General features: G+C 44.5%; 2 protein-coding genes across 8 annotated transcripts in view; one reads left to right on the plus strand and one right to left on the minus strand.

Moving 5' to 3' along the window:
* PTK2 (protein tyrosine kinase 2) overlaps positions 1–16,741 on the plus strand; it is a 242,743-nt gene extending 226,002 nt beyond the window's left edge. For all 7 annotated transcript variants that reach the window (XM_070940302.1, XM_070940305.1, XM_070940306.1 and 4 more), the window contains 5 exons: positions 2,642–2,681; positions 3,597–3,703; positions 10,600–10,755; positions 13,482–13,562; positions 15,547–16,741. In XM_070940302.1, the coding sequence (XP_070796403.1) occupies positions 2,642–2,681; positions 3,597–3,703; positions 10,600–10,755; positions 13,482–13,562; positions 15,547–15,759 (597 nt within the window). In that variant the 3' untranslated portion in view covers positions 15,760–16,741. The remainder of the gene's footprint in view (positions 1–2,641; positions 2,682–3,596; positions 3,704–10,599; positions 10,756–13,481; positions 13,563–15,546) is intronic.
* A 749-nt stretch (positions 16,742–17,490) lies between these two features.
* On the minus strand, positions 17,491–20,102 carry LOC139314614 (large ribosomal subunit protein P1). Its single transcript, XM_070940311.1, has 4 exons — positions 19,917–20,102; positions 19,676–19,750; positions 17,743–17,857; positions 17,491–17,617 (listed from the first exon to the last, which is right to left on the minus strand). The coding sequence occupies exons 1-4, from the start codon at positions 19,986–19,988 to the stop codon at positions 17,538–17,540; spliced, it is 342 nt and encodes a 113-aa protein (XP_070796412.1). The 5' UTR covers positions 19,989–20,102; the 3' UTR covers positions 17,491–17,537.
* Between the last annotated feature and the right edge of the window lie 1,939 nt (positions 20,103–22,041).

The following is a 22,041-nucleotide window of genomic DNA, read 5'->3' on the forward strand; positions in this document are numbered from 1 at the left end:
GTCCTAGGTAGCAGGAGCAGGGGTGGCTTCTACTTACCTTTACTACCAGTTCGCAATGGGTTCGTGCGCGCCCCGAGCTTCTGTGCATGCGCAGTTCGTCTATGATGACATCCGGGTGGGTGGGCGGAGCTTCCCCCTGGTTTTACTACCGGTTTGCAAGAACCGGACCGAACCTGGGGCAACCCACCACTGAGCAGGATCTTAATGTTTACTGGGTGTCCTAGTGCAGGGGTCTCCAACCTTGGCAACTTTAAGCTTGGCTTTGCTGGCTGGGGAATTCTGGGAGTTGAAGTCCTCCGGGCTTAAAGTTGCCAAGGTTGGAGACCCCTGTCCTACTATGTTTCATACATGTAGTGTATTGCCAGAGGGGTGGGGTTTCTCTGGTGGAACCTGGCCAGGTGTGTGCTTCAGATAGGAATGCTGGCAAGGAACTATCCATTGTGAAGAACCACGGGGACCGTCCCTCGTGACACTGCTTAAGTGGACGGGCTACACCACATGCAGAGGACAGAGCTCTCCAGAACAAAAGGGTATTTAGTTGTAAAACACGGGGCACAAACCCACACAAAGGTGCCAGAATGTCGAGGGGGCTTCATTCATGGCTAAAGCGTGTTCAAAAACTGGAAGCAAAATGAGATGCTTTCAGTCGGCCAATCCCAAGAATTACTGGTTTTTTTAAAAAAAATAGTGAATTTTCTCCTTCTAAATGTGTGTATGTATGAGAGAGGGGCCGGGAGGAAGAAGGAAGCAGAGGGAAAAAACACAAGAGAGTTGGAAGCAGAATATATAACATTGCCAGGAACTCTGGTAAAATCTGGTGAATAAAGCACAGCAGCGGTACAAGAAAAGGTTTTGCCTGATTCACACCTCCTGCGTGATATTATTTTCTGAATTTTTGGCAGTAGCATTTGCACATGTTGTTGCTGTTATCCGTTGGCATCCTGTCCCACCTTTTCTTTGAAAGTTTGAGGTGTCCTAGATGGGGAGGCCTCCCGTTCTACCACTGTCACAACCATCACAATGGCTCTGATGCCACTTGTGGCCTGTTTAATTCTTGGGAAAGCATTCCTGGGAACCTTTATGGGAAGTGCACTTGCAAGTTTATTTCCCCCCCCACCCCCTCTTTCTTGGTTCAAAATGCTGAGAGAGCTGACTTGGGATGTGTGACTTGAAGTTTGCAATGATTCAATAGGGAAATAGGTCCTCAAAACATTCTATCTAGATTGTCACTTTCAAACTTTGAATTATTTTATCCCTTCTGTGGATAGCTCCTCTGTCCCATTGGTTATGGTTTTTTTTTTTTTATAAAAAAGCCCACATATACTCTTGAGAATTAATTATAAGAGTGCTAATAGATCAGCTAAACAGCTGTGTTGAACAAATCAGCACAATGAATTATTATTCATTAACCCACAGAAGCAATCTGTGCAGGCAGTTTCTAACTTGGCCTTTATTTGAAATATTTATTTATTTTATTTTATTTATTTGTTTCAATTTATACACCGCCCTTCTCCAATAGGACTCAGGGCGGTGAACAGCCAAAATAAAAACAGAACATACAAAATTTAAAAACAGTTTAAAATGATTAAATATTTAAAATGATTAAATATTTAAAACAAACCCAATTTAAAATCAATTAAAATTTAACCCAAAACAGTGGGATCAAGCCAGCCATTTATTCATTTTTTTATATTTTGAGACCCAGTTTCTAAAAATGTGAATATCCAATCCTCTAGTACTTTCCTCTGATGGACTCAAGGCTCTAGATTTAAGGAGCTCGTTTTCTGCATCACAGGTTGCTTTATTTTTGCAATAAAAATGCCTAATGCTGGGTTTGTTTGGCCTTGCTTTTCCCAACAGCAATTAGCCGTTAGCAAAGGCAAACATTTAACTTGGCTAATACGCTTTTTATAAAGGCGAAACACAAGCGTGCTTTCCCAAGAATTAAGCCATCATCAGTAACTCATAAGTGTCATTCTCCTTGTTAATCAATGCTAGAACAAATTTTTATTTGGTTTGGCAACATATTTTAAAAATCCCAAAGGTGTTTTTTCCCCCAAAAGGCAACTGGACTTTCTTAGGTTTTTCTTTGAAAATGTTTCGCTTCTCACCCAAGAAGTTTCTTCAGAACTGACGATTGAGAATCGCCAAATCATGTTTTAAACATACGATAAGATTTCAGTTCTGCTACAAAGCATTGCAAATAAATAATCCTGGGTTTGTTTGTTGACTTCTGTTTTGTTGTACGACTGAGCTGTAATTACTATGAAAAATCTGTTAAACAATATGGGATAAGAGCTTTCCCAACTATTACCTATGATTCATCTTAAAAGTCTTCGGTATTTTTGGACGGAGGTTGTTATAAATATGCCATTTTGTTTGAGTAATGATAGACAGGATATATCAGGACAACACAGATAGGTTATGATATGAAAGAACTGGTTTGTCTCTTATGAAAAAAAAAGAGATAAATGTATAAATTATGTATAAAAACGTGCTTTTCTCTGAAACTGAAGAGCAATGGGAGGAGGCAAGGATGTCAAAAAAGCTGGATATTTGTTGTGGGGGATTAGCTGGAAAGGGGTTGGGTTGTTTATAAACTTTTTGCATGGTTAATTCGATTCATTTTAATTTTTTGCAGGCTTCTAACCAGCACATTTACCAGCCTGTGGGCAAACCAGGTATGTAAGTCAAAATGTAAATTTTTAGTCTCTCCATCCTCCCTTTCTTTTCCTTTTTGGGAAAATGAGTTTGAAGTTGTGGTGAAGAGGTAGACACCATTTTAAGAAGCGGAACAGTTAAATGGTGCAAGTTCATTTAATGACGGTCAGGAGTAACAGATGAGTTTTTGAGTCTTCCACCTCCAGCCAGTGATGATTAGAGGATCCTTCCTTCCTTCCTTCCTTCCTTCCTTCCTTCCTTCCTTCCTTCCTTCCTTCCTTCCTTCCTTCCTCCCTCCCTCCCTCCCTCCCTCCCTCTCCACTCCACTCCACTCCACTCCACTCCCTTCCCCTCCCCTCTCCTCTTCTTCCCTCCCCCCCTTTCCCTTGCTGTCCATTTCACTAACCACAACTCTTCAAAGGGGCATTTTAATAAAATATTAAGTCTCTACATGGCTTTAACTTTGGAGATGTTAAGAAATCTGAAAGAGATGCTCAGGGGCAAGATACCCATGCTTGGTCGCAATATGAGAGAGTCCTTCCTTCCTTGATGATTCCATGGGCCTTGATGATTCCATGTGGAAGTGGGCATCAATGAAGGTTGACTCTCTTCTACCACCCTTGCTTGGGGGTTCAGTGAATCTGATGCCCAAAGTCTCTGCCAAGCACAGGAAATCAGGAAATCCAGGCAGTTCAAATGAGTATATATGTTTATTGCATACAAAAGTTCTCTACAAGAATCTGAGCTACTAACGGTCAAAGCGAATTGGCGGTAGATAAAGAGTCAAAGGAATTCAAGGTGGGCTGGACTTAGATCTCTTGTGGGCGCGAAGGGACTCAAGACTGATGACATGTTTGACCCCCTCCTCCCTGGGGTTCTACCTGGTCATCTCCTGCAGTCTCGGCCTTATCAGACCCAACCTCTTTTCTTCCTAGATCATGCTGCCCCACCCAAAAAGCCACCACGCCCCGGAGCTCCCAGCCACTTGGGCAGCCTTGCCAGCCTCAACAGCCCCGTGGACAGCTACAACGAAGGGGTTAAGGTACAACACCTCTTGGAAGACTTGTTTGTTAGTCATCTAGGGATCGGTCAGGTTGGATAGGGTGCTGTTACTCATGCTGAAGAGGGTTTTCTCAACCTCAACTTTAAGATGTGTGGCCTCCCAACTCCAAAATTCCCCAGAACTAAAATCTGTTATGTATGGGATGATCAGATACTTAAAAAGTATTTGGAGCCATAAAATGGTGGCTCCGTTGGCATCACCATTAGGAAGCCCCAAGCCTCGCCCTGTATGCGTGCTGCATTGTCTCGTCCCATCACCCCAGGAATTCTTCCTGCTCATCCAGCTGTTCCAGCCTTTATTTATTTATTTATTTTATTAGTCACATTTCTATGCCGCCCACTCTCCGAGGACTCTGGGCGGCTTACACCAAAGACAGTCTACTAAATAGCATGTTGCCCCCAACAATCTGGGTCCTCATTTGACCCACCTCGGAAGGATGGAAGGCTGAGTCAACCTTGAGCCGGTGAGATTTGATCCGCTGATCTGCTGAACTAGCAGTCAGTTGAAGTAGCTGCAGTCTTCCCCAAGGACGTCTTCTACTATGTACAGGCTGCCCCAGCCCCAGCTGAGAGGCCTGAAATCCAGGGCTTCTTGCTTTTCCAATCATGGCTTGGAAATGGTTGGGACTAAAACTCCCCCAATCTTCTTCCTCGCTCAGCCCCGACTAGGAACTTGCTGCCACTACCCCTGGCTTGGCTCTTGGCACTAGCCACAAACTTACTCCCAAGCCTGCCATCCTGCTCCTTATCTCTGCCCTGGCTATGACTAAAAGGACCACAGCAGGTTACCTTTTCTAATTTAGCTACAATTAACTGGTTTTTATTTTTTTTTTATTGCCTAGCCTTTGAAACCGTTCCTTAGAGCAGGGGTCCCCAACTTCTTTGGCACCAGGGACCGGTTTTGTGGAAGATAATTTTTTTTCCACGGACCAGGGAAGGGGGGAGTGTGTGCAACCTAGATCCCGCGTGTGTGCAGTTTTGCTTGCCTCTTGCTCACCTCCAGCTGCGTGGGACAGTTCCTAACAGGCCATAGATCAGTACTGATCCTAAGCCTGGGAATTGGGGGACCCCTGCCTTAGAGAGGTACTCTGCACCAACCAACCTTCAATGGCACCCACAGTATGAGCATGAATTTCGGGGACTTCTCTCTATAGAGAGAAGCATGAGTACAGCATTTAGGCTGGGGCACGGAAGCAGGATGGCTTCCTAAGACTTCAAGGTCAAACGGGATTAAAAAAAAATCCCTTTAAATTTATTTTCTCAAACAAAAATAAGCTTCTGATTCCAGCACCCTAGTCTTTCCCAAGAGTTCTGTTCTCATTGAGGGCTGGAAATAGAAATTCTCATTAAGGGAAATCTATTTTAGAGTTTCCGAGGGTGGCTTTCAGGGATGGCCCGGTTTATTCCCATCTGTGGAATTCAGTTGAAACAATTGACAAAAAAAAATTGGTAAAGAGAAAATAGGGCTGCACCATTTTCTCTCTCTGAATCAGGGGTGTCCAGCCATGGCAACTGTTAAGATTTGTGGACCTCAACTCCCAGAATTCTCCAGCCAGCACGGCTGGCTGAGGAATTCTGGGAGTTGAAGTCCACAAGTTTCAAAATTGCCAAGGTTGGACATCCTTACTCTGGATGTTCGGAGGCTTTCTTGGTGCTCAGAAACTCCTGAGGGAAATGAACCCTGCTAGTTTCTCTGCAGAAAGACCGATACTACAACGTTTGAGTTGAAATCTAAAGTTCCTATAGAAGTGGCTTTAAAATAAGGGAGAAAAGAGAATAAAAGGCCCTGCTGTAGAATACAAGCCCTCCCTAGGACTCCAAATGATCTCTTCGGATTTGTGATCGCGAGGCTTAAAAACGACGCCTTTTAAGAGAAGCCATGAAATCGTGCGGCTTTTTCCTTCTCGTTTTTTTTTTTATTCCGGATTTTCTAGGTCCTCCTCCTTGGGAATACCTAAAACCATCTGTTTTAACAGAAAAATGTTTTTTTTCCAAAATCTGCCAAGCTAAACGGAAACTTTTTTTTTCCTGGAATGTTTAGTTCATCAAAAACTGTTGCTGCTAGACCAAAGGCCAAAAAAAAAAAAAATCTGGTTTGCATTCTTCCATATTCTTCCACAGCGAGAGGTTCAAATCTTCTAAATGTTTTGCAGCTTTTTAAGTTGAATGAATGTGGAACCGGATGCACAGGCGAACATGGAGAATCAAGCAGCTCTGAGCATCTTAAAAACCACAGTGGGCCAATAGTCAGAAGGAATCTGGTCCCACCTTTTCAGGCAGCTTTTACAGATAGTCCTCGACTTACGACCCCAATTGAGCCCAACATTTCTGTGGTTAAGTGAGACATTTGTTAAGTGAGTTTTGCCCCATTTTTCTTGCCACACTTGTTAAGTGAATCACCGCAGTGGGTAAGTTAGTAACCCAGTTGTTAAGTGAGTCTGTCTTCCCCATTGACTTTGCTTGTCGAAAGATTGCAAAAGGGGATCACGTGAACCTTGGGACAAAGCCAAGGTCATAAGTATGAGTCTGTTGCCAAGCCTCTTGAGTTTTGATCACATGGTCATGGGGCTATTGCAAAGGTCGTAAGTGTGAAAAACAGTCGTTAGTCACTTTTTTTCAATGCCATTGTAACTTTGAACGATCAACTAAATGAACTGTTGTAAGTCGAGGAGTACCTATATTCAAAATAGGCTGCATAAACAGAGGGATAGAATCAAGATCACGTGAAGTGTTAATACCTCTTTATAAGGCCTTGGTAAGGCCACACTTGGAATCCTGCATCCAGTTTTGGTCACCACGATGTAAAAAAAAGATGTTGAGACTCTAGAAAGAGTGCAGAGAAGAGCAACAGAGATGATTAAGGGACTGGAGGCTAAAACATATGAAGTTGCAGGAACTGGTATGTCTAGGTCAATGAAGAGAAGGACTAGGGGAGACATGATAGCAGTCTTCCAATATCTCAGGGATTCCCCCAAAGAAGAGGGAGTCAAGCTATTCTCCAAAGCACCTGAGGGTAGAACAAGAAGCAATGGGTGGAAACTAATCAAGGAGAGAAGCAACTTAGAACTAAGAAGAAATTTCCTGACAGTGAGAACAATTAACCAGTGGAACAACTTTCCTCCAGAAGTTGTGAATGCTCCAACACTGGAGGTTTTTAAGAAGACGTTGGATAACCATTTGTCTGAAGTGGTGGAGGGTTTCCTGCCTGAGCAGGGGGTTGGACTAGAAGACCTCCAAGGTCCCTTCCAACTCTGTTATTCTATTCTATTCTAAAATCATCACCTCTCATTTGTCAGCTTCATAAAAACTCCTGATGTTTTGGCTGGTCGAAGGATCTCTTCCCCCTACAACCTTTGCCAAGAGAACAACCAGCCAACCATTACCCAAATAACACCGGGTTTGTGGTGCAATTGTGTTGATTTCAGAAATTAAGGGGTAAATTTTTTATTAAAAAAAAAATGCATTGAGCTGAGCAAATGAAGTCTGGTGCCAACACTAGGAAACCCGAGCATTTGGATGGTTGGCGGCCTCCAAACCATCCCTCACGCTAGAATTTCGACCAAAAATTTGAAGAAACAGAAGCATAGCAATTAGATGACTCAATATTTCCTTCTATTGAGCAATCCCCCCCAATAAATCAAGGTGGACATTTCCTCTGCGGGAGCTTTTCTGCAGAGATTTTTGGGGGTCCAGCAGATGCCCAGAACTTCCCTCTTTTCAAAAAGGCTCCTACTGGCTGTTTGTCCCTTTGCTTCTTGCCGGATGTGCTTGCCCATGACTGCTCCCTGCATGTCTCTGAGCTTGGGAGAGGGGGGTTGCATGGCACAGAACCTCTTCTTAAAAAAAAAGGGGTGGGGAAGGGGGTCGGGAGCTAAATGCACAGGGCCCGGCTGGAGGCATTTGGGGTGGGGCCGGGTGGGGTTTAACCGACCTCTTTTGCTGTCGCTTGTATTTTTGTTCTTTCCTGTTGTTTTGTTTTGCTGCAGTTTTATTAACATTGTGTTTTGTCTTTTCCTCCTTTTTTTCGTGGTAAATGTCTTTAATTCCTCCTCAATCTCTGCTCAACACTAGCCATGGCGGGTAAGAACTCTTTCTCTCTCCTTCCTTCTCTGCGGTGGGGCGAGGGACACATTGCATGAATGCCGATGGGAGGGTGGGGGCGGTTTGTGGCGTTTCACAAAAATCTTGGCAGGTGCCCTTGCTTCGGCTGAAACCGTCCCGACCTTAAGCAGTCAGGAACCAGGGTCTCTTCGGGAACCTTGAAAGTTAAAGTGTTTCCCGTTAAACTGGAATTTCTTTTTTCTTTGAAGATGTTTCCCTTCTCATTCCAAGAAGCTTCTTCAGCTCTGACTGGATGGTGGGAATGGAAGGATTGATACTCCTTATAAACAGCTGGTGATTTGCATCTGTTTAGAGGGTCCTTGAGGCCACTTGGAGGTTTGTCTGTGTCCCAGAGGGTCACCTGAGTGGTGCAAATGGTTTCTGTAGTCTACAATTTTTCTCTGGAAATCCATTCCCACACCATGGCTAAAACTCTATGGAGATTCTCAGTCATCTTTCAAAGAAAAACCAGAAAGTCCAGTTGCCTTCCTGAAAAACCGGAAATGGCACACAGAGCTATCGCCCATTGCTCATCCAGGTTCCGGCATGCCGGCCAGCTGGTCTTCATGTGTGCGGGAATGCCGGAAACTGGAAGAGCAGCCACCCGGTGCAGATGCGCACGCTGGGAAGATGATTTTCGAGTTTCCGGCATGCACATGCACACCGGCTGCCTGGTCTTCGCACGTGCATGTGTGCCAGAAACCGGAAGATCATCTTCCCGGCGCGCACATGCGCACCGGGAGGCTGCTCTTCCGGTTTCCCACACACGCTCCCATTTCGGCACTCGGTGCCAAAAAGGTTCACCAACACTGCTCTCAAAGGATGCAAACGACCAGCTGTCTGCAAGGAGTATCAATCCTTCCATTCCCCACCATCTAGTTAGATCTGAAGAAGCTCCTTGGGTGAGGAGTGAAACATCTTCAAAGAAAAAACAAGAAAGTCCAGTTGCCTCCTGAAAAAAGCACCCTTGGGACAGCCATGACCTGGGTGACTGAGAATCTCCATAGACAAATCTCAAGGTATATTCTACTGTTAATGTTCCTGCTCTCGCTGGCAGGGAATTACAAGTAGTCCTCGACTTGCGACTGTTCCAGAGTTACGACAAATGCTAAAAAGCCTACTTATATCCTGAATTAGAAGTTCTTACATCTGCTCACCCCCTTTGCAATCAACGTGACTGCAATTTTGGGCGCTCGGCAAGTGACCCAACAGGTACCAAGTACCATTTTCAGCGCCCTGCTGTCACATGACCATGATTTACGAGATCTCCAAAACTCCATGGCAACACCTGTCCACCTTGCCTTCTCCAGCGTATTAAAATGAGGGCCGTTCTTAAGCCTTGACTTTAATCTGGTCAGACTTTCTCCAAACCCTTCTGAGGATGAACCCCATTTCTGTCCCGTCATTTGTCTGGAACAGGCTGTTACTCTGGAGGCCAAACAAGAAATTGAGTGTCTGAATTTGGGGTGGGAACATTCTGTCTGCAAACAATGAATGCTGTCGCGGCAGTCCACACTTGCTCCAGCTTGTCTTCTCAAGGTGACACTGATTCATAAAACCTGGGGTGTCCAGCCTTGGTCCCTTTAAGACTTGTGCAAGGTCCCTTCCAACTCTCCTATTCTATTCCAAGACCTATCGATCACACGAAGCCCTTATAAACAGAAGAACACAGGGATAGACATCGCCTATGCTCCACTGAAGATGTAACCTAGCCTGGTAACGAAACGTTTGGAAACCAACTCTCAAGCTCGGAGAACAAAGCTCCGTCCCTCATTAATCACCTTTTACCTGGATTCCACATTTGACACCTAAAAGTGCAGGTGGAAATCTAGTGGAACAAAATTTAACTTTGTTGAAAGAGTTATAAAAGGAGTGGATTTGTTCTATTTACCAGAGAATGCTCATCTAATTCCATAATAGACGAGACGAGACGAGACGAGACGAGACGAGACGAGACGAGAGTAGAGTAGAGTAGAGTAGAGTAGAGTAGAGTAGAGTAGAGTAGAGTAGAGTAGAGTAGAGTAGAGTAGAGTAGAGTAGAGTAGAGTAGAGTAGAGTAGAGTAGAGTAGAATAGAATAGAATAGAATAGAATAGAATAGAATAGAATAGAATAGAATTCTTTATTGGGCAAGTGTGATTGGACACACAAGGAATTTGTCTTATGCTCTTAGTGTATATAAGGAGGATAAAAATACATTCATCAAGAATAAAAAGATAGAACGCTTAGTGATAGCCAAGGTTATTTATAAGCTATCAAATCGTACTAGGAAACAAATAAAAACAATATAAATTGAAAGATACAAGCAGCATGGTTATAGTAATAAGTGGGAAGGGAGAGATACCAGGAAGGAAGAGAAGAAGAATAGTAATACAATCTTAGTAAATTATTTGACAGTGTTGTGGGAATGAGTTGTTAAGCAGAGTGATGGCATTCGGGAAATAGGCAAAATTGGAGCAATTTTAACTCTATCCCCTTTGGTGCCCATCGCAACGACAGATCCAAAAATAGGAAAGTCAAATCAAATCAAATCTTATTTTCAGGGGTTTGGAAACCATAAATAACCAAAAGGCTAAACCAACATCCTGCCCATGTTGAGGTCCCAGCGTGCGATAAAACTACTGAATGTCTGCTCTCTTTTGTCCTGGATCCCCATGTGGAGGAGCCTCTGTGAGGATCCCAGGGCTTCATGGCTGGTGAAGTCCAGGAGGAAAAAGATCTTCTGAAGTATTCTAGCGCCACCTGGTGGGGAATCCACGCTCTTCTTTTCTTCCAGATTCAGCCCCAGGAGATCAGCCCTCCTCCAACGGCCAACTTGGACCGCTCAAACGATAAAGTGTACGAGAACGTCACCGGCCTGGTAAAGGCGGTTATAGAAATGTCTAGCAAAATCCAGCCGGCACCACCTGAGGAGTACGTCCCTATGGTGAAGGTAAGATAACACACCGCCCAAGATAGCGCAGATACTCATGGGTTTCAAGAAACATTTTGGATGCGCATCCTACTGCAACCCTTTCAACGACCCTTGATTTAAGATTGGTTGCTATTCATAGCAACGGTCTATTACAATTAGTCTTTTAGTCTTAGTCTTTATTTGATTTATATACCGCCCTACTCCCGAAGGACTCAAGGCGGTGAACAGCCAAACAATAAAATACATAAATACAAAATTTAAAAAACAGAATAAAACCGAATTAAACAAATTTGGCCCAGACAGATTTAAAACACCCCAATCGTTTAAAAACAGAATTTAAATTTACGTATTAAAAGAGAAAAAGGGGAAAAAAATTAGGCCAGGCCTGCCTGGTGGAATAAAAAGGTCTTGAGAGCGCGACGGAAGGTGCGCAGATCCGGGATCCTCCGTATCTCCGGGGGGAGCTCATTCCAGATAGTAGGTACCCCCACAGAGAAGGCTCTCCCCCGGGGGCCATCAGTCAATACTGTTTGGCCGGCGGCACCCGGAGGAACCCCTCTCTATGAGAGTGTACCGGCTGGTGGGAGGCTATTGGTGGTAGTAGGCGGTCCCGGAAGTAACCAGGTCCCAAGCCATTGGTTAGGTCACATTGCGGATGGAGAGTGGAGCGGGCAGCATCCCTCATTACGGGCCATGCTGGCTGAGGTGTGTTCCCCAACGTATAGGGAGCCCTAGTTTTTCCCTCCAGGATTCGGAAAGTCCAGCCATTTCCTGCTGGTGGCTTCAACTCTCTTTTCACCCATGTCTTCAGAATTATACTCGTATTTATTTGCAACTAAACAAGCTAAGATTACAGTAAATCTCTTAAGCCCCTCGATTCCATTGACCCAAATACAGTTATCCTACTACTAAAGCCGAGTCGGACTGCTTGCTAGGAATCGTCGTCAGAACCTTATGGACGTAGCAATTTTTTTACCTCTTAAATGGCCTTTGAGCATCATAGTAGGGATTGGACTTTGGAAAAGCTGTCACTGGGCTCTTCTGATCTTAGCTGAAGGTAAACTATAAAGATGTGTGTGTGTGTGTAGATAGATAGATAGATATACAGATATATATAGATATAGATATACACACACACACACACACACACACACACACACACACACACACATATCGGGTGGGTTCTCCTTACCTATACTACCGGTTTGCAACGGGGCCACGCACATGCGCAGATCATCATTTATGACATCCGGGTGGGTGGGCGGAGCCTCCTGCCAATTTTACTACCGGTTCTATAGAATCGGACAGAACCAGGAGCAACCCACCACTGCTACATATACATACACACACACATATACACATATATATTTATTTATATACATACATACATACATACATACATACCAGGGGTGAAATGTAAAATTTGTTACTACCGGTTCTGTGGACGTGATGTGTGTGTGTGGGGGTAATGTGATGGTAGGCATGGCCAACTTTTTTTTTTTTTTAACTTTTCAAAGCATTTTTTCTAATGCTTTGAAAAGCCTCTGCTGATCAGGCAACTCAGCAGGCATTTTTTTTTTTCTACAACCTCTTTGGCCGAAGAGGTTGCAGAAAAAAATGCTTTGAAAAGCCTCTGAAGATCCCAGCTGAGCCGTGCGATCATCAGAGGCTTTTTTTTTTAACTTTTAAAAGCATTTTTTTGTCGGAAGAGGTTGTAGAAAAAATGCTTTTAAAAGTAAAAAAAAAAAGCCTCTGATGTTTGTGCGGCTCAGCTGGGCATGGTGGTGGTGGTGGGCCGCTGGGATTTTTGCTACCGGTTCTCCGAACAACCCGCCACCATCGCTACCATATATATATATATAGCTAAGGTCAGAAGAGCCCATATAAATGCACAGAGTCCTTGACTTATGATTGGTCACTTAGAGAGTTACTACCCAGTTCTGTAGTTCCAACAGCAACCCCTCCCAGGTGCTTGGAAATATGGCTGTATTTGCGGCCATTTGCTGTGGCCCATGATTATGTGACAGTTTTCTAACAGTTCTGTTGCACCACACATAACAATGGGCTTACTTAACGACCCCGGCGTTTGCCATGTTTGCAAAAAGTAGTAACAAATTTACAAGCATGAGGACATAATGGGCAGGAACCTTTACAATTGTATGTCATGTTCATATTATTACTAAAAAATATGGAGTGCAGTTTATCTTCAATCCGGGGTCCATCCAGTGCTGAATAAAAATGATTTGTTTAGTTGCTCCAGATGGACTGAGAGAATGACACATTTTTCCGCTTTAAGTGAGATAGATTTGGGGTTTGGATGATGTTTATTATACAACGATGTTATCTCCGTGTGGGACTTAAGCAAGTTCCTCTTTGCTCTAATCTCCAGGAACGTGGGGTTTTCAAGGTTTAGCTTTGTATGCTGATAATTTTATCTCATTACTGGAGAAAGCTGTATATATCCTCCCCATTGCCCCAGCTGGAAACGGTGGAATTGTAATCCAAAATATCTATGTTGGGGGATCTGAGCCGCCCTGAGTCTTTAGAGAAAGGCGGCATATAAATTGAATTAATTAAATTAAATTAAAAAATCTGCCGTAGATTAGATGTTGCAGAACGTTTGAAAAATACCAATTTGTATTTGCTTTATGCACTTTGGAGAAGGATGCAGATTTGTGTCTTGTGTTTTTGTCAGAATGACGCTGCTCAACCTGATTTAATAATGTTTCATTGTCTTGTGGTAGGAGGTGGGTTTGGCCTTGCGAACTTTATTGGCAACAGTTGATGAAACCATTCTGGTCCTCCCAGCAAGCACTCACAGAGAGGTATGAGCCCTTTTTTCCCTTTTTAAATCTTTCTTCCTGCCATGATTTTATCTAAATGCTAAAGTGTTTAGGCTTTGCTTTATTTTCTACTAACATGTCAGCCAGGTCACTAGATTTTAGGCTGGAATAAAGGTGAAGAATTTAAGAACCAAAAATAATAATAATGATGCCAAGTTTGTGGTTGTGTAAATTGGTAAAAACGAGCGGCTTCATTTGATGGCAGTTCAAATACTCCGCAGCTAAGAAGAGGATTTGTAAGTGGACCCCAAAGGAGAAGAGGGTGACTGATGCGAGAGAAAGCCCAATTTATTTACCGTATGTGTGCAAACAAATATTACATATACAGACACACAATACACAACCCTCTACTCTGCTCACTTCCAAGACAAACAGTAAATCGTTAAATCACGTCAATTAAGTTGAGCCTGCCACTTGAATTCTTATCAAAATCCAAAGGATTTTGGGTTTTTTTGAGAAAATTCCAGAGATATTCACAGGAAAAAGAAAAATTCAGTACCAGTGTTCATTAATACTTTCAAGAACTAGCAAAGTGTTTCTCAACCTCAGCAATCTTGAGATGCATGAAGTGCCTGGGGAATTCTGGGAGTTGAAGTCCACGCATCCTCAAGTTGCTGAGGTTGACAATCATTGCAGAGGATTTGCACAAGATTTATGTTCATGACGCTGTTTGGTGGCAGGCCAAGTGATGGGATACACAAGCTCCATTTTGTTCCTTCCATGCAAGAGAAGTCCGAATCTTCCTTTTGTGACTTAAATCCATTATTCCATGTCCTGCCCTCTGGAATGAGAAGGCTCGTATCTTGACTTTCTATGAGATGGTTTCTGGGTTTTGAAGAATGCCATCATATCTCACCTTGGTTGACTTTTCTGAAGTCAAACATCTGAGCTAAACATCTCCTTCAATCGTCCCAAGGGTGCTTTTTCAGGAGGCAACTGGAGTTTGTTTTTTCTTTGAAGATGTTTCGCTTCTTATCAGAGAAGCTTCTTCAGCTCTGACTGGATGGTGGGGAATGGAAGGATTGATACTCCTTGCAGACAGATGGTCATTTGCATCCTTTTTAAAAGAGTCGTTGAGGCCACTTGGAGGTTTTTCTGTGTCCTCGGTCACTTGAGTAGTGCAAACGAGTGTGGAGCCTTCTTGGAACTGCTGAAAGGACTGTGTTGTAGACTGGAGAGATACTGTATCCCTCCCCCTCTGTTGATTCTGTTCAATTTTGATATAAGTGGCCTCTTTGATCCCTCTTTCAAACCAGCAGTCCACATTTTGGACTTCCCTATCATCCAGTCAGAGCTGAAGAAGCTTCTTGGATGCGAAGCGAAGAAAAACCAAGAAAGTCCAGTTGCCTCTTGAAAAAAAGCATCTTTGGGACATTTGTAGCTCAGAGTTGAAATGAGGAGTCCTTGGTGCTGAGCCTGGTTTCCTTGCAGAGGTTTTATTAGCCAACTAAGTAACATCATCAGCGCAAGAAGAGTGAGGTTTGCAGAGAAGGTGCTTTGGGTAATGCAACGTCTGGAAGAAAACTACCAAGCTCAGATGCTTATCTTATCCTGGCCTTTATTCATTTGGGATTAATTTAGTGACCTTTTTTCCTGCTTTCATGTTGCTTTAAATTTGGCAAACCTTTTTGGCATCAAATGCCCAAACCGGAACGTGCGCATGCGCACGCCGGAGCATCAGAAGCCCAAAGACCAGCTGGCTGGCGCACGTTTCCAGCACACGGATGCCCGCCAATCAGCTGGTCTTCAGGTTTCCGGTGCTCCGGCACTCACGAAGACCAGCTGGCGGCATGCGTGCGCCACAAACCAGACCAGCTGCTGGCCAGCACATGCATCTGCGCCGGCCAGCTGGTTTTTGGGTTTCCGGTGCGTGTTCCACTTCGGGCACGTGTGCCGTAAGTTCGCCATCACGGTTATAGATGTATTTTGATACAGCTTCTTACTCTGCACTCTCCTCCTCTTTCAGATCGAGATGGCTCAGAAACTGTTGAATTCTGACCTGGCAGAATTGATTAACAAGATGAAGCTGGCTCAGCAGTACGTTATGACTAGTTTGCAGCAAGAATACAAGAAGCAGATGCTGACCGCAGCTCACGCCCTCGCCGTAGATGCCAAAAACTTATTGGATGTTATCGACCAAGCCAGGCTAAAATCTCTTGGCCAGTCCAGGCCTCACTAGAAGTGTGGAGATCAACGGATTTTGCATTGCAGAGTTTTGAGAAAAGGATCGTTACCGAATAAGCGAAGGGCAGCAAAGCCTTTCAGCAGGAACGAGAACGGACGGCTCAGTCCAGGAGTGGCAACTCGTTGGTTCTCTCAAGTATTTTGTTTTTTTTTTTAAATCAATGCCAAGAAAAATCCAAAAACTGAAACAAGGCAACAAAATCTTAAGAAACCCTTTCAGGTTGTGTTTTTTTCTTCTTCACGTCATTCAGAATGTGAAATATTTTAAAAAGATTGAATTGCTTTTTCTTTCATCCAGACAAAAGAAAACTGACAAAGGAACTCTTTTTTTTTGAGCTGCAAATCCGAAATCGTGTGAAGAATTCTGGGACACCCGAGGGCTGAGAATTCTTTCCCACAATGTTATGAACTGCTGTTGACTGGAACCCTTTTTTTATTGGAACACTTAATAATGCCACAAAAAAAAAAAAAAAAAAATGCTAATCACAATTTACAGAGAGATTAAAAAAAGCTATATTTTCAAAGTTATCTCATTTCAAAGCAAATTTAAAAAAAAAAATTCCTCATCTGTTTTCCTACTTCCATGTGGATGTATGCAAAACATTGGGACAGAACGTAGCTGTAGAACACAACCAAGAACTCTCGTCTTTTGTCACCAGAATAACATGCCCGGGGTTTTTTTTTTTTTTGGGTAGGTGTTTTCCTTCTAAGTAAGAAATGGAGCTGCATTTAGAAGTTCTGTAACCATACATGTTCCCCCCCCCCACCATTTTTATATAATTTATAAAGAAAGATTAAAGCCATGATAAATATTTTAAAACTGCTTGAATTCAACTCATCAAGTGCCTGACTGTGGAACTGTTAAGAATGCATGTATCCTTCGCGGGAGAGAATGAGGCATTTTTGAAAGTATGCAAAATTGCAAACCCTTCAATAAAAGGAGAAAGGAGGTGCCAAAACAGCCCGGCTTCTCTAAAGAGAGTAAAAATGTCTATGTAAATATAATTTCTACTTTTTAAGTTTGTCTAACGAACAATAGAAACGCGAGCCCCTTCAAGGATACGAGGGTCCAGTGCTTTTGAGTGGTCCTAATCAATTAATGTCTCCTTGCTATATTTCTTAAAATAAATGAAGGGAAACTCTTCGGTAAGAAAATTCTAGACCTACAGGTAATCCTCCGGCTTACAACCACAATAGAGCCCAAAATTTGTTGCCAAGTGAGAGAGCAGAGTTTTGCCCCATTTTACGACCTTTCTTGCCACAGTTAAGTGAATCACTGCCATTGTTAGTAACATGGTTGTTAAACGAATCTGGCTTTCCCGTTGACTTCGCTTGTCAGGTTGCAAAAGATGATCACGTAACTCCAGGACACTGCAACCGTCATGAGTGAGTCAGTTGGCAAGCATCCAAAATGTCACGCTCCTGAGGTTCACAAGAGTAAGAAAAAGCGGTGGTAAATCACTTATTTTCAGTGCTATTGTAGCTTCATATGGTCACTGAGTGAGTGGTTGTAAGTCGAGGACTACCTGAAATAGCTTCAAAAATTGTAGCTTGCATCAGCCACCTCCCCAAAATGCATTTGGTGTGAAAACTCCCTTCCCTCCCCTCCTAGGCAGGACAGCATTGCTCCTAAGTAATGTTATATGTAAGAACTGATGCACTAATCTGTAGTAGTGGAAAACCACAAACATTACCTGCACCACTCATCAACAAAGACCAATTCTAATTGAAGTTGTTTTTCTCTTTATTATAAAGAGTAGAAAAAAACGCAGCTTAGTCAAAAAGACCGAAGCCCATGTCGTCGTCGGATTCTTCCGACTCTTCTTTCTTTTCTTCCTCTTTCTTCTCTTCAGCTACAAAACAAGTAATAGTGTAGATTAAGCCAAGTAGAGAAATTTTACCCCACCTCACATAATTGAAAAGAAGGGACAATGCCAACGTGGACTCAAACGCATTTGAAAGAAGCCATTCCACTCACCAGGAGCAGCACCACCGGCAGGCACCCCTCCTCCGGCAGGGGCTGATGCGGCTGGAGCACCACCACCGACTCCCACGTTGCAGATGAGGCTTCCGATGTCAATGTTGGTTAGAGCCTGGTCACAAATTAGAAAGTGCCAAAGCTTTAGCATCCGGCTCAAAGAAGGGCCAAACTTCATTGTATAACCTTTATGGAACATCATTTTTCAAGCCTTGGCTACTTTTAAACACTTGTGGAGTTCAAGTCCCAGAATTCCCTAGCCAGCATAGCTTCTGGGACTTGAAGTCCATGTCTTAAAAGTCAAGGTTGACTCAGCCTTCCATCCTTTCTAAGGTAGGTAAATTGAGGACCCAGTTTGTGGGGGCAATAAGCTGACTTTGTATAAATATACAAAAGAATGAAGGCTATTGCTTAACGCATTGTAAGCCGCCCTGAGTCTCCGGAGAAGGGCGGCATATAAATCAAATTAAAAAAAAAAAGTCGCCATGGTTGACAAGCACTACAGAAAGTTGTAACATGCTCTAGAGCAGGGATGTCAAACTGGATTTCTTCTGACGGCCGGATCAGCATTGTAGTTCTTCATGGGCCGGTGGGGAGATGGGAGGGACACTTATAACACCCTGCCAGCCAAAACCGGGTGCGTGAAGGCCTTGCAGAGCCTCCGTGAGTCCCATTTTTTGGCTAGCAGAGTGCTGCTGGAGGCCGAAAACATGCCGCAGGCCCCAGCAGCCTGTTTTGGCCAGCGGAGGCACCACGGGCCGGTCCTTTGATATTTCCAGGCGGGCCCTGCGGGCCAGATTAAAGCACCCCATGGGCTGGATCAAGTTTGACACCCCTGCTCTAGAGGCCCACAGGAAGGCACTTGTATCACAAAACTATTTTATTAAATTTTTATGCCATCCATCTCCCCTTACAAGATGGCTCTGGGTGGCTTAAAATTCCAAAACAAAAAATTGAAAAAAACTACGATTAGATGATTAAAAAGTGTCCTGTAGTGTTGGAGGTACATCAAGGACCGTATCTTGTTCCACTGTGTAGAACTGGTGTTGGGACAGGCGGCTCTCTAGCCGCCTTGTTGGCCACTAGTGAAGGGCAGCCCATGGCTGGGGGGTTTCTTCACTTCGACAGTTTTACACCAGGAAATTCCTAATGTTGTCAAGTTGCCTCCCTTTCCTCTGTTTTTAGTCCGAAGCAAGACTGATGCTTAAACTATGGCTCACCCTACGAATGCTGCCAATTCCCAGGATTTGCACTGGCAAAAAGCAGCTAAGAAAGTGCAGGTAGTCCTCGACTTACAACCGTTTGTTTAACGACCATTCAAAGTTACAACGGTCCTGAAAAAAGTGACTGGATCATTTTTCACATTGTAACTGTTACATTCTCCCCCCTTCCCCATGCTCACGTGATCAAAATTCAGATGCTTGGCAACTGGCATGTACTTACCACGGTTTCAGTGTACCCGGTGTCACGTGATTCCCCCCCCCATTCATTCATATTTGTATACCGCCCCACTCCCGAAGGACTCAGGGCAGTGAACAGCCATAAATAAATACGAAGACATATAGAAGTTAAAAACTATTAAAAAACAGATTAAATAATTTAGGCTCAAAGATTAAAACATCCAAATTTATCTAAAAGAGATCTAAAACCCGATTTAAAAGCCAATTTAAAAGGGAGAGTTAGGAGATTAGTTAGTTTAGAGACCCACTGAGAAGCAAAGTCGAGGGGGAAGGCGGATTCGCTTAACAACCAGGTTACTAACTTTTAATAGCCGAAGCGATTCACTTAACGACCGTGGCAAAGAAGGTCGTAAAAAAGCGGGCAAAACCCGCTTTGGCAGCTGTCTTACTTAGCAAGGGAAATTTGGGCTCCAACTATGGTCGTAAGGCGAGGACTACTGGAATCTTCCAGCTGCCTGGTTTTTTTTTTTTACCTTGGCAAAGAGGCCCGGCCAGAAAGGCTCCACGTTCACTCCCGCCGTTTTGATGAGGGCGTTGATTTTATCCTCCTGGAAACGAAATAAAGGCACCGCTTAAAATAATTCAAATATATAGAACCTTAACGGTTCGCTGGGGGTCTCCCTCCTCCCACCAGGCCCAGCCCGGAGCGACAAGCCAGGCGGGCCTCCTCCACGCCGGACCGGCCACGAGGCCTTCCCGCCGCGCGCCTCTCACCGTGACGGTGACTTCGTCGTCGTGCAGGATGAGGGCGGAGTAGATGCAGGCGAGCTCGGAGACGGAGGCCATGGCTAGGAATCGGGGGCGTGCGGTGCCAGTCGCCGGGGAAACGCGGCCTTAGCTTCGGCTGAAGAACGCAGCACCTTCCACGCCACGAGAGAGCAGGAGTGAGAAGAGGGGGAGCCACCTGGCCCGGCACTTATAAGTATCTACGCAGCCAATCGCGAGCCGTTTTGGCCTGAAGGTAGCCAATTATAGAGGAGACGGAAGGCGCTGGCCAATACGGCTCGGCCGCGGGGCGGGGCTCCGTTTTGGGCTAGCTCCCGCGAGAACTTGGAAAGCGAATCACAGCGACTAGCGCTCCCTAGTGAAAGAGGAATTCGGACCAATCCGTGAGAGTGATATTGATCTCGGCCGCTGAGGCCTTCTCAAGCCTGCCCCATAGTGCTTTGTCGATTAATATATATATTAATATATAAAAGAATATAAAAACCTAAAGAAATGGACCCGCTCGCCGCCCATATCCCAAATGAAACTGACAGGGATTACAGAAAACGAAGAAGCCGACGAAACCGTGTTTCCTCAATCGGAGTCCTCCAAGAGGAAGGGCTGGACTTCAACTCGGTAGCGTTCCTCTCTTCCGGAGGAAACAGCTTCTTGGCCGGAAATCAGAGAGAACGTATGAAGATGCCTCATTGTGAAGAAAAACTTCCGCCACTCCCGTTTCCTCTTTCCGGATGACGTTATCGGGGCGCCGGAAATACGCTACTAGGCGGGGGGAAAAAGGCGGTCGGGCATCCCTCTGCGTCACAGCTAGGGACGACGGGAGTTGCAGTCCGAAGCACTCCCGCCGGTCAGGATGGGCACTCTGGTGTCGTTCGTAGGCTGGTCCGAGCTGCGAATATCCGGACTAAACTGAAGTGGATCTGGGCTAGGAAAACCGGAGTGGCCGCTAGAGGGCAGCACGTGAAGATTAGTCTATCGCAGGGGTGGGCAAATGTGGCTGTCTCAGGAATTCTGGGAGTTGAAGTCCACAGGTTGTAAAAAGGGCCACATTTGCCCACTCCTGGTCTATGGCAGGGATGGGCAACATTGGGCTGTTCGCCACCTGTTGGGCATCTGCATTTATGCAGCCCAGATCTGGCTTTATTAACCCTGTCGGTTGTGTTTGCTGGTCCTAAGCATAGAGAAGGTATTCCTGAGGGCCATTCGCTGAAAAACAGCACTGCTGGGCTTTGGTTCCCTGGCCCTCTCAAAAATGGGGGGGACAACCAGTTGCTAACCCCTCCAGAAGATATTCCAGGAGCCACCGGATGGAGACGCCATACAGTGTCTGGGGTGGACCGTCTGAATGGGGCTATGCCCGAAGAGGAAATATGTGGCACTCAATAGCCTAGTGGCAACTTTTTAAATATGAGCCAGCCGTGTGCCGCAGCTGCCAAAAAAGCCCACACAGTCCTAGGCTGCATTAACAGAGGGATAGAATCAAGATCAAGCGAAGTGTTGTACAGCTTTATAAAGTTTTAATGTAAGACCGTACTTGGAAGATTGCATCCATGATATAAAAAAAGATGTTGAGACAAGTATGTAGAGAAGAGCAACAAAGAGAATTAGGTGACTGGAGGCTAAAATATATGAAGAACAGTTGCAGGAATTGGCTCTGTCTAGTCTAATGAAAATCAGGTCTAGGGGTGACTTGATAGTCTTCCAAAAGTAAGGTGCTGCCACAAAGAAGAGGAAATCAACCTATTCTCCAAAGTAGCTGAAGGCAGGACAAGAAGCAACAGAACGAAGCTTATCAAGGAGAGATCCACCCTAGAACTAGCATTTAGACTTCTATACCACTTCACAGTGCTTCACAGCCCTCTCTAAGCGGTTTACAGAGTCCGCATATTGCTCCCAACAATCTGGGTCCTCATTTTACCCACCTCAGAAGGATGGAAGGCTGAGTCAACCTTGAGCCTGGTGAGATTTGATCTGCCAGAATGCTGGCAGCCGGTGATCAGCAGAAGTAGCCTGCAGTACTGCACTCTAACTCAGTGGCTGGATTCAAGTAATTTAACAACTGGTTCTCTGCCCTAATGATTTCTTCCAACAACCAGTTTGCTAAACTGCTCAGAAA

This window comes from Pituophis catenifer, unplaced genomic scaffold, assembly GCF_029215685.1.
Source record: "Pituophis catenifer annectens isolate HBS135680 unplaced genomic scaffold, rPitCat1.0.hap2 SCAF_3, whole genome shotgun sequence".
In the NCBI taxonomy this organism is placed as follows: Eukaryota; Metazoa; Chordata; class Lepidosauria; order Squamata; family Colubridae; genus Pituophis; species Pituophis catenifer.